Source organism: Phoenix dactylifera, chromosome 4, assembly GCF_009389715.1.
Source record: "Phoenix dactylifera cultivar Barhee BC4 chromosome 4, palm_55x_up_171113_PBpolish2nd_filt_p, whole genome shotgun sequence".
NCBI classification, from domain to species: Eukaryota; Viridiplantae; Streptophyta; class Magnoliopsida; order Arecales; family Arecaceae; genus Phoenix; species Phoenix dactylifera.
Genome location: NC_052395.1, coordinates 4,910,094 through 4,922,975, shown reverse-complemented (window position 1 = coordinate 4,922,975; position 12,882 = coordinate 4,910,094). Strand labels below are relative to the sequence as shown.

The window sequence follows — 12,882 nt, the reverse complement described above, 5'->3', positions numbered from 1 at the left end:
AGGAGCATACGGCAGAGAAAAAGAAAAAAAAAAGGAGAAGGGCGCGAGAGAAAAATCCAAAGATTTGCGCACGCCCTACGGAAAAAGAAACAGGTTCTTTTTCTTGTTCCTTTTTTTTTTTCTGGATGTGATTTTCACATGGAGATTTAACAAATTGGGTTTCAATCTAAGAGTTGTATTGGATGCTATAGGGAGTTTATAGTATTCATTGCTACGGATCTCATTACATTCTTGAGTTCGTCATACTGTGGTGGTTTGGATGAGATCATTGTTACTCTTAGGGAGGTGATATTGGAGTTTTCCCAATTTGTTGTGAACTCAAGTTTTGGGCATAAACTTGAGGATTGTAAACTCTATATTTATTATAGTGGATTGATTGGATTTGCCCCGTGGTTTTTTTTTCCCTCTACACTGGAGGGTTTTTCCACGTAAATTTGGTGTGTTTTTCTTTTTGCTCTTCAGGTGTTTGATATATTGCCTGTGTGAATATTGCTTCTAGTTGGCTTTGGTTTTGCCTTAGTTTATTCTGCAATATCCCTGTTTTGGCCCCAACAAGTGGTATCAGAGCTGAGGTTGTGTGGGTGTGGAGATATTGTGGAAGTAGATGGAGAATTCTTCTGGTACTATGATGAAACTTAGTGCTTCTAATTATTCTATTTGGAAGCCTATGATGGAGGATATCCTTAACTGTAAGGATTTACATGAGCCCATTGAAGGTGCTAATGCTAAGCCAAAGGACATTAGTGATAGTGACTGGAAGAAGATGCACAGGAAAGCTATTGGGTATATCAGACAGTGGATTGATCTCAGTGTGTTCCATCATGTATCTCAAGAGACAGATGCCTACAGTCTTTGGATGAAGTTAGAGGGTCTCTATGAGAGGAAGACAGCCCAAAACAAAGCCTTTGCAATTAGGAGGCTTGTGAATTTGAAGTTGAAAGAGGGAAAATCTGTTGCTGAGCATTTGAGTGAGTTCCAAGACTTGGTGAATCAGTTGACCACAATGAAGATAGTGCTAGATGATGAGTTGCAGGCATTATTACTGTTGAGTTCATTGCCCGAGAGTTGGGAGACTTTGGTGGTGTCACTTAGCAACTCTGCTCCTGATGGGGTGCTACAACTTACTCTGGTGAAAGATAGTCTGTTTAATGAAGAAACAAGAAGAAGAGACATGGGTAAGGACAGTGCACAGGCTCTTGTTACAGAAAATAGGGGAAGAGGTAAGAGCAGAGATTTCAAGGGGCGCGGTACTTACAGAAGTCAGTCTAGTACAAGAGGAAAAATCAAGTGCTACTACTGTAATAAAGAGGGTCATATGAAGAAACACTGCAAGGCTTGGAAAAAGAAATTGAAAGAGGAAAAGAATCAGAAGAAGGCCAACAATGAAGACACCACTGTTTGTGTTTCAGATGAAGCAGTGGCAGTTCTCTGTGTGGGAGAGGACCAGTGTTGTCATGTTGCAGATCCTGATGTGGAGTGGGTAATTGACTCGGCATGTTCCTGTCATATCACTCCAAGGAGAGAGCTCTTCACTACTTATAGAGCAGGTAAATTTGGCAGGGTGAAGATGGGAAATCACAGTTATGCTGATATTGTGGGAATTGGTGATATCTGTTTTGTTACCAATGTTGGATGCTCCTTTACACTCAAGGATGTGCGACATGTTCCAGATATGCGTCTGAATCTGATCTCTACTAATGCTCTTGATATAGCTGGGTATGATAATTATTTTGGCAACAGGAGATGGAAACTATCGAAGGGGTCCATGGTATTTGCTAGAGGAAAGCTTTGCTGTACACTTTATAAAACACAAGTAAAGTTGTGCGGTGGTACAGTGAATATGACTGAAGACGATGCTTTACCAGATCTGTGGCACAGACGGCTGGCTCACATGAGTGAGAAGGGATTGCAGATTTTGGGAAGGAAGTCCCTCATTCCTTTCCATACAGGTATGTCATTGAATCCCTGTGATTATTGTTTACTTGGCAAGCATCATAGAATTTCTTTTCAAAAAGTCTCTAGTAGAAAACCCAATATATTGGATTTGGTATATTCTGATGTATGTGGTCCCATTGAAGTAGAGTCCTTAGGTGGTCGTAAATATTTTATTACCTTTATTGATGATGCTTCACGAAAAGTGTGGGTTTATGTTTTAAGAACAAAAGACCAGGTATTTCAGTGCTTCAAGCAGTTTCATGCCTTGGTGGAGAGAGAAACAGAGAAGCAATTGAAGTGTCTTCGTACAGATAATGGAGGTGAGTACGCATCTAATGAGTTTGAGAATTACTGTTCAGAGCATGGTATTAGACATGAGAAGACAGTTCCTGGTACCCCACAGCATAATGGTGTTGCAGAGAGGATGAATCGCACCATTATAGAAAAGGTCAGATGTATGTTGAGGATGGCTAAACTGCCTAAGTCATTCTGGGGTGAAGCTGTACTTACTGCGTGCTATTTAATCAACCGGTCTCCATCTGTTCCTTTAGGTTTTGATATTCCTGAAAAAGTGTGGACAGGGAAGGATATTTCCTACTCTCATTTGAAGGTATTTGGGTGCAAGGTATTTGCACATGTGCCTAAGGAACAACGAGCAAAGCTTGATGATAAGGCTATTCCTTACATATTTGTTGGTTATGGAGATGCAGAATTTGGCTACAGGCTATGGGATCTAGAGAAGAAGAAGATCATCAGAAGCAGAGATGTGGTTTTTCATGAAGACCAAACCTTGGCAGATTTTGAAAAAGTAGAGAAGCCCAGTCAAACAGTTGAAGGTGTTCCTGACTTTACATCTATCTCTTTGCCTCCAGAAAGTGCCACTGATAGAGAAGAGATGCAAGTTGAAGACCAAGGTGATGGGCCAGTTGTTGATGAGGACGATTTATTTGAGCAGAGGGAGCAGTCTACTCTGCCAGAGAGTGTTGAGCAGGGGGAGCAGCCTACTGCGGTAGAGCCTCGGGTTAGGAGGTCTACCAGGGAGCGTCGTTCATCAACTAGATACCCTGAATCAGAGTTTGTTTTGCTTACTGAGGAGGGGGAGCCAAAGAGCTTTCAAGAAGTGCAGACTCATAAGGACAAGCAGAGCTGGGTGACGGCTATGCAAGAAGAGATGAGTTCTCTACAGAAGAATGACACTTATGAGTTGGTAGAGCTTCCTAAAGGTAGAAGGGCTCTAGGAAACAAATGGGTGTTCAAGCGAAAGATGGATGGTGAAAAGTTAGTGAGGTACAAAGCTCGATTGGTGGTAAAAGGCTTCAAGCAGAAGAAAGGTATTGACTTTGATGAGATATTCTCTCCAGTTGTCAAGATGAGTTCCATTCGAGTTGTTCTAGATTTGGCAGCTAGCTTAGATCTTGAACTTGAGCAATTAGATGTGAAGACTGCTTTTCTCCATGGTGATTTGGAGGAAGAGATCTACATGGTTCAGCCAGAAGGATTTGAAGTAAAGGAAAAAGAGCACATGGTTTGCAGGTTGAAGAAGAGTCTGTATGGGTTAAAGCAGGCTCCAAGGCAATGGTATAAGAAGTTTGATTCATTCATGGTGGGTCATGGCTATACCAAGACAGAGGCAGATCATTGTGTGTATGTTAGAAAATTTTCTGATGGTAAATTCATTATTCTCTTGTTATATGTAGATGACATGTTGATAGTAGGACAAGATGTTCAGTTGATTCGCAGTTTGAAGGTAGAGTTGTCCAAGTACTTTGACATGAAAGATCTTGGGGCAGCACAACAGATTTTGGGTATGCAGATTTTTCGTGACAGAAAAGCTAAGAAGCTGTGGTTATCACAGGAGAAGTATATTGAGCGAGTACTTGAAAGGTTTAACATGAAGCAGGCTAAACCAGTCAGTACACCTCTTGGTAGTCACTTCAGACTGAGTAAGAAGACTTGTCCTTCTACAAAGGAAGAGAAAGATAGCATGGCAGTAGTTCCTTACTCCTCTGCAGTTGGAAGTTTGATGTATGCCATGGTTTGCACACGCCCAGACATTGCTCATGCTGTTGGAGTTGTTAGCAGGTTCCTTGTTAATCCTAGGAAAGATCACTGGCAAGCAGTGAAGTGGATCTTCAGATACTTGAGAGGTAGCTCCAAGATGTGCTTGACTTTTGGGGGCTCAAAACCAATTTTGGAGGGCTATACAGATTCAGATATGGCAGGTGATCTTGATGGAAGAAAATCTACTTCAGGGTATTTGTTTACTTTTGCAGGGGGAGCTGTATCTTGGCAGTCGAAACTGCAGAAGTGTGTTGCCTTATCTACCACTGAGGCTGAGTATATTGCAGCTACTGAAGCAGGGAAAGAGATGCTTTGGATGAGACGGTTTCTCCAAGATTTGGGTTTGAAGCAAGATGAGTACGTAGTTCATTGTGACAGTCAAAGTGCATTAGATTTGAGCAAGAATGCCACATATCATTCACGTACGAAGCACATAGATGTGAGATATCATTGGCTACGTCAGGTAGTTGCAGAACAGTTAGTATCACTACAGAAGATTCACACTGACAAGAATCCAGCTGACATGATGACAAAAGTTGTGACAAGAGAGAAGCTAAAACTTTGTGCCGGATTGGCCGGCATGGATTCTAACTAGCAAGTTAGAGTACAGTCTCCTTCCTCTGTGGGCTGGAGGGGGAGATTGTAAGTGGGTCCAGCCCACTTGAGGAGGCCCAATAGCCCATTAGGGCTTAATCCTTGTTTTTTTTGTAGGACCGCTTGGGAGACCGCGTGATGAAATAAAGGGACGTGTGAACCTGAGGCTGGCGGCACATCAAACATAAAAACTGAAGGGCTTGCGGCTGAGAAACACGGAAAAGAAAACAGAGAAAGGAAGGAGCATACGGCAGAGAAAAAGAAAAAAAAAGGAGAAGGGCGCGAGAGAAAAATCCAAAGATTTGCGCACGCCCTACGGAAAAAGAAACAGGTTCTTTTTCTTGTTCCTTTTTTTTTTTCTGGATGTGATTTTCATATGGAGATTTAACAAATTGGGTTTCAATCTAAGAGTTGTATTGGATGCTATAGGGAGTTTATAGTATTCATTGCTACGGATCTCATTACATTCTTGAGTTCGTCATACTGTGGTGGTTTGGATGAGATCATTGTTACTCTTAGGGAGGTGATATTGGAGTTTTCCCAATTTGTTGTGAACTCAAGTTTTGGGCATAAACTTGAGGATTGTAAACTCTATATTTATTATAGTGGATTGATTGGATTTGCCCCGTGGTTTTTTTTTCCCTCTACACTGGAGGGTTTTTCCACGTAAATTTGGTGTGTTTTTCTTTTTGCTCTTCAGGTGTTTGATATATTGCCTGTGTAAATATTGCTTCTAGTTGGCTTTGGTTTTGCCTTAGTTTATTCTGCAATATCCTTGTTTTGGCCCCAACAATACGCAGACCAAATCCATCGGAGTCGTCTTCAGAGCTGTCGGAGCTTGGCAAGACACGGCGTCGGCACGCCGGGCATGAAAGGCTTCCCAAGTACCAACTCCTGATGCAATCCGGGTGGAAACGGTGGCGACACCGCATCGCGACGGCAACCGTGCTGGGCTTGAACTCCACATCGCATACCTCACAAGGATCTATTCTGTCCACTTCTTCTTCTTCGCCAATCCAAGTCTCTTCCAAATATCCGCAATCAAGTAGCCACAAGAAGCTGGTGATGACGTTCTTATATTTTTGGACAAGCCATGGTGGAGATTCACAGGATCAGTGGCCAGCCCTCAGGGAGGCTGAGTGCAATTCCTCTGACAGTCATCAGGTCGAGAGTTACATCAACTGTTTGCGAATCCAGAGTAGCGATGGCTGCTGCACCACCGTCGAGACTCGAGAGCATAAGTTGCCAACTCATGCATCCTGATAAGTTGGATTGCCAAACCAGCCAAGAATCGGATGAAAACGTCTCTGTCCATTTGGGCTTTATATGTCCTGTAATTGTAAAAATCATCAAGTAATCAGTATTTTTTAAGAAAACATAACAATCGGCAAACTGGGATAGCTTATGGGTTGCACGAATATGGCTGTAGCTTGCACCCTTCAGCAATCATCGGAGGATGGATGTCTGAATGTTGTCTACTTCTATTGATTACTTTTAACACGTCTTTGTTGCATATATTTATCTTGTTGAGCTGATGAAGTATGGTTAACGGTTTTGTATGGATTTTCAAGGATATTACTGATTATAGATATTGATTAATTACTGAAGTATAGCAAGGGATTTTCATTATAGATAATGATTAATTACTGATCGTAGCTGATGAAGTATGGGTAACGGTTTTGGAGGAGCTTTTGGAGGGCCAAAAAATACTTTTAGATGTGCTTTTTGGCCCTCTAAAAGTACTTTTAGATGAAATATGAGTGTTTGATAAAAATTTTGAAAAGCTATTTTAGCTTTTTCAGAAAGCTAAAAATAGCTTTTTGGGAAAAACTCTATTTTGTAGTTTTCTAGAAAAGCACTTTTAGACCCAGTCGGAAAGCTATTTTTTTTGACCAAAATACCTGTGATAAAATATAACAATTACACAAAATATTTCTTTAATAATTGTTTAACCAATTTTATCACATAGCTAGAAAATTTGTTATATTATGAAAAATTAATTTACGCTAATAATTATAATATTTTATATCTTAATTATTGTATTGTTCAATAAATATAATTTTATATTACATTAGATCATAATACAATGATATGTTATATTAAATAATTAAATATTATATTAAATTATTATGCTTTAGTATATAATATTATATTACTATATTATAAAAATATTATATTATATTACAGTAATATTATACTATATATTTATATATTAATATATATTATTATATTAATAGTATTTATGTATAATACTATGCAATATCCTTTATGGTCATTTTGTCATACCGAAAGTATTTCTTAGTTTGTTTATCAAACACATGTTAAAGTTGCAGCAGTTTAAAAATATAGTTACCAAACAGCAAACAATTTTTTATAAAAGCTCTACTTCCAAAAGCTCTACTTATAAAAACTATACTTCCAAAAGCTCTATTACCAACAGCCCCTCCAAACGGGGCCTAAATCTAGCATTACCAAACTATTTGTCCGTTTAGTATCCCCAAAAACCATTAAGTTTTTGCATATATACCCTTGCCTATATAGTTATTGCATATTTACATATTGAAAATTACTATATGTATATGGACACTCCAACATACTTGGCTACATTTAAGTGGGCAGATTACATCCAACGGCTCTAATTATCAATAAAAAAACCTTCATCATTCGATCTAGACCTAACCAGATCTAAATAGAGATCCATTCAAGTTCAATGAAGTCTATCTCTTTCTCTCTCTCTATCTATGTATACACAATATGTATACACACATTTCCCAATACATCTTATTTTTCGTATGGATATCCCTCCTATTAGATTTTTGACTTACGGTATGAAGAAATAAATATTTTGACTATCATTTTATTCCAACACATATAACTTGGTTTACTTTGAAATATATATTTATTTAAAAAAGTAAATTGTGAAGGTTTATTAGGGTTGGGGGGGATGGTTTGGGAGTTTTGTACAGAAAATCTAATCTGATATTATGAAGCTTAAAATTAGATCTCCTCGGAACTACTATATGTCAATGATGAGAAATTTCTTTTTTGAAAGAAGTACAGAGTCGTTATTAAACGAAAATATTGAAGTTTTGGGCCTATGTCAGTTTGGACCTTTCTTGTTCGGCCTTTTAGGCCTATAGGTGAGATACATTTACAAATATGAAAAGTTATGCATGATCAACGGAAATTCTGGTAGAGTGAGAAATTTAGAATCCGGAAACGGGAGAATTTGCAAGAAGTTTAAGAATTTGAAAGAGATCTCTATAATACATTTGGTGATTTACACTTTCAACCCTTTTTAATGGATAAAAAAATATTTTTTAGTACCGAATATAGATTCTATTTTCTTTAGGTATCCAAGGACATGTGGTCGACAAAAATTGAAGTCTCTGAATAGGAACAAGAATGAGTGACTTCCACTCCAACAATTTGGTTGGAGGCAATCTTATTCCGATTTCGATTCCAATTCCAAGACGGAATAGAAATGCCCCAATTCTCTAAAACTCAATTCCGACTCTCCCTCGATACTAAAATCTCATTTTGATTCCGATTTCAATTCCATTCGCAAACCAAACACATCTGAAAATATAATAATTTTGATTTTCATTCCAACCTATTTTGATTTCAATTTGATTGCAAACTAAACACACCCTCAATGTCTCCATAATCTTAGTCTTTTTTTTGCAACGGAGTACGAGGACCCCAAAAGGTTTGCGAAACTGGCAAGAGACAATTATAAGTGCATGTTTGGTTCACTACCTAAATCATAATTGGAATGAATTAGAATGGAAATCGACATGGTTATATCTCTCAACGTGTTTGGTTCGTGAACAGAATCAGAATAAAATTTGAATACTACATGAGAGTACAAATTGGGTTTTAGAGAATTGGGACATTTTCATTCTCCTTCGAAATCGGAATAAAAATATGTTTCCTCCAACCAAAAAGCTGGAATGGGAATCAGTAATTCTCATTCCCATTCGAGAGTCCAACTTCCCCCAATCAAATATGCCCTAAATATTAGCAAGACCTGAACATTTAGGTGGCGTCTTTGCACTAAAACCAGTTTGAAGGAAATCTATGTTTTGTTGGTGCAAGGAGTTAATATTTAAGTAGGCTTGTGGTTGGCGCACACTAATATCAATAAAGAACGAGACATGATCCAACGTAGCCTGAAAATTGTCATGTCCAGGGCCAGCCTACAAAGCAAAGCCCATTAACGGCTACAGAAGTCCCCAGGAACTAGCTCTAACAACGAAAATATGATCTAATTAGGTTTTGCAGTAATTATCTGGGTAAAGACAAGCTTGATTTGACTTCTACTGAGCATGGTCACAAGTTAGCTAGATACTCAGGATTAAAAATCCAGTTAATCAAAATATAGAGAATTGGAAACATGCTTGAAAACAATTCAAAGATTTATTAAAACTTCTGAAATAAAGCAGCAAAACCAAATGATAAATTACTAAATACAATATATTCTCGGTAAAGTCATATTTATTCTTTTAAAAATAGTAGGCTTGTACAATAAATACTAGGAATAATTAATTAAAACCAACAGAAGATAGCAGCACCAGAGTGTTTCTTGAATAAGTCATTATATAATACAAAATTACGATTAATTTAATGACTCTTGATTAACTTGATAGCTTGAGAATACTTACAATTATTCAGCTACGAACACGGTAGTAATTCTTCAATAACATGGAGATTTATGGTGATGATATATTTGGGAAGTGTAGGAAGGGGGAGGAGGGAGACGGGGGAAATCAGCACTTATTTTTAAGATTATCTCTTGTAGATAATCCGAACTTGTTGCTTCTCTTGATAGACTGGGGAAAGTGCCTTGCTTCCTTCATTTACACTAGAGAGATAACCAAACCAAAACAGACATGTAAACTTTAACATCAAACTATAAGGATGAAAATCTTTATAAAATGCATCAAAATATAAATCTTGATCAGTATATCAACATTAAAAAAAAAAAATCTCACAATGTTCTGTCCATTAACATTTACAACACTCTCCAAGCCAAGATTAAAATAATAATAAAAAAAAAACAAAAACGTCAAAAGCTCTGTACCTTCTCAGATTACGAGCATTCATCACAAGTCAAGGGACGACCACAGATGAGAAAAAAGAGAAAAACAATTAGCAAACCGATAAAAGAATATAAGTAGCCAATTTTTCCATTGTGATCAAACCAAGACTACAGTAGAAGCCATTAGTTATCACCTCACAATTACATTGGATGATGGACAGTCAAAGGTTTTGTTGGTCCTGGCACAGCTCCTTCCTCAGCTTCTGAGAGAACAATTGGCAGGCGTCGATGCTGAGATCAACGGCTGCTGATAGTGCTATAAATAGGGCCACATCAGCCATACAGGAAACATGTTGCGCCCCAACTTGAACCGTTGGTTTGCTTACCTTTCGCTCCCCTTCTACGTCGGCCGCCATAACGAAACCCCCAACGAACGGCCAGGATCTGGACACGGTGTCGCCAGCGACGCCGGGGTCCGGGTCGATGCAAAACCGACCACCTTTGCGGACGCTAAAAGAGGACTCGGCGATCGGGATCCCGCCGGAGGGCCCGGAGTCGGTGACGAGCTCGAACCTGTAGCCCAAGGCGTCGACTGGGCCCCGCTCTCGCCAGGCCTCGAGCCGGCCCCATGGCTTCCAGTTGGGGGTCGAACCGGAGAAGCCGGTGGGCCGGAGGATGAGCCACGCCCCCGGGTTAGACCGGGACACCCGGTCCGAGCCGGGGGAGGGGACGAATGGGGTGATCATGGACGCGGCCGCCACTGGGGAGCCTGAGAGATCGTGGATCGTGACCGTCCATCCCTTGCGCTGCTCCCGCCTTAGATGGTTTCTTTCGCTCCCAAACCAGCCTCTGATGGAGCTGCTGGAGGAATGGGGCGGCAGTGGTCTGTGAATGATTGGAGCGATAAGTTTGATATTGAAGTGATGTTATATTAGAACAACATAATAAAACAATGCAATAAATAACATAAGGTTGAGATTCGCATAACAATTTTTTTGTTTGAAAGCTTTGGTAAGGTTTTGTGGAGATCTAATGTCACAAGGCATACTAGCATTTTTTTTCTGATGACAAAACTCCCTAGTATTACTTAGTAAAAACATTTTCTTCAACTTGATAGGTCAACTATAGAAGAATTTCTGACTTCAGAGTGAAAATCTAGTTTCCTTATCGAAGAAAATATATCTAATTTCCAGGTTATGAACCTCTGGCAAGGTCAATTTCACAAAACAAAAGGCAATAAAGAAAATATCAACCTGCTTCACATCAATTAAATTTTTCACACTTTGGTGATAGCAATAAGTACAATTATATCCAACAACTCTATATTGCATAGGATAAGCAGATAATAGTCATTATAGTATTCATTATGCATATGCCATAGTGGTTGTTGTAATAGTTATGCAAACTTTTCACAATTATAATTATATAGTTGATAGATTCTAATTTTTTAACAGCAACACATTTATGGTGGCCTTGTGTACATGTTCAGAACCATATATTTGATTGCTAATAAATGAGCATGTTGTATTCCACCAAGAAAACATAAGGATGCTGTATAACTAGAGGGATATCCCTGGAATAACATCCTCAGTAACACCAAGGAATGTTTATCATCTGCTGCAACTTGTCCTATAGTTATCTTGATAAATTAGTCAATTCTAAATTCTGATTATATGTCGGATAGTCACTATAACACATAAAGCTCTCAAATCTAAATGTCTATGGTATCAGCTGTAACCTTGTAAACTCTAGCCCACCATGTGCTCGACCGGGCAACTTGCACATATCAACTTGTCACCTGCTTGCCCTAATAAAAATACTATTCTGATGAAAAGTGACGTATGACAAAAACTCCCATAACAACAAAGCTTACTAAGCGAAGTAGAGGTGATTCTCACTGTTTTCTCTTTTTTTTCAATTAAAAAAAAAGAAGAATAGCAGTATCTTGGCATTATAATATTTTAATTATATCTTCCGGTTTCTTATTTTTCTTTTGAAAAGAAAATTATATTAACTTGTAATTTCAGTCTCGTTTTGCCCTCGCTATTAGCGTGATTGTGAATTTTAAAACCCTTCGTCCCTCGCGACTTGAACAGTCTCCTATCATATTTCCTCATAAAGAGTTCGATGTATTTGGTGATTTTGTTCAAAAGTTTTCATTCTAGGGCATTTTCGGGAAAAAAGATTCAAATCATACGACAATTAGCAGCTTGGCGTATGCAGAAAATATACAGCTAGATTGCGCGCGGCAGCTGAGCAAATGCTGTTTCCTCGACAGGTTGACCTTAATGGAGATCACATAACGTAGATGTTTTCTTGGATTCGCCAATAAATAAAAATATAAAAGTTTGGAAAAGGAAAAAAGAAAAAAGGGTATATTTTTAGGCTCACCCGGATCCGGTGTTCCGCCGGCGGTCGGCAGAGAAGCGGCAGCTGAAAACCGGTTGCCGAAGGCAGCTGCTGTGTCCGCCGCCGTTCCCCTGTACCTGGTACACCACCGGGCTGCACTCCGGCTCGCCCCCGAACTGGAACACGAACCGGGGGTCCGGCTCGGACCGAACAACCAGGTGCAGCCGGGCCGCGGACCGGCGGCCGCCCACGCTCATCCACCCGGTCTGCATCACCATCGCCCTCACCGGCGCCGCCTCCAGGTCCACCCCGATCCGCACTCGACCCAGCAGGCGGCCCGCGCTGAACCCACACGTGCTCCCTGTCCGGCCCGCGTAGACCGAGACGACGAGGCTCGCCGGCTTGCAGGAGAGCTTCTGGAGGGCTGCCGGGTCGAGGCTGAAGACGACTGGGGCGGCGGCGGAGGCAGTGAGGGAGGGGTCGGAGGATGAGGGGGCGGCGAGGGGGAGAGGGGCAGTTTGGGCAGCGGAGGGATGATCTTGGAGTCGGATAGTACAGAAACACGGGGTGGTCGAAGGGTGGACGCCCGGACCGGCTGGCTTGGACACCGTCGGTAGCTTTAAAGCGAGGGACTCCACGATCAGCCTAGCGAAGGGGCAAGGATCCATCTCTCTCTCTCTCTCTCTCTTCCTCTCCCTATCTCTCCCTCAAGGGAAGGAAGCTTCCTCTCTCTCTCTCAGGGGGAGGGAAGGAAGGTTGTGTGGTAGAGGTTAGTGTTGCTGATGTCGTTGGGGAATAAAAGCATTCATTTTTTCGCCTTGGAAACTTTCAAATGGAGCCGGCGGATAGATATTTGACGGGCCTGCTCCTTAGTGGACGCATAAAATGGCTGTGTTGTATTT

General features: G+C 40.3%; 1 protein-coding gene across 1 annotated transcript; it reads right to left on the bottom strand.

The window, feature by feature from the left end:
* Positions 1–9,524: 9,524 nt before the first annotated feature.
* LOC103714350 lies at positions 9,525–12,882 on the bottom strand. The gene is made up of 2 exons (XM_039125368.1): positions 12,023–12,882; positions 9,525–10,516 (listed from the first exon to the last, which is right to left on the bottom strand). Exons 1-2 carry the CDS (start codon positions 12,646–12,648, stop codon positions 9,853–9,855), a joined length of 1,290 nt encoding a protein of 429 aa, XP_038981296.1. The 5' UTR covers positions 12,649–12,882; the 3' UTR covers positions 9,525–9,852.

Excerpts from the sequence above, each read along its gene's own strand:
- LOC103714350 (XM_039125368.1), bottom strand. The coding sequence starts at position 12,648 with ATGGATCCTTGCCCCTTCGCTAGGCTGATCGTGGAGTCCCTCGCTTTA. Across the intron at positions 10,517-12,022 it reads CGGCGGAACACCGGATCCGG|ACCACTGCCGCCCCATTCCT; the intron begins GTGAGCCTAAAA and ends AATCATTCACAG.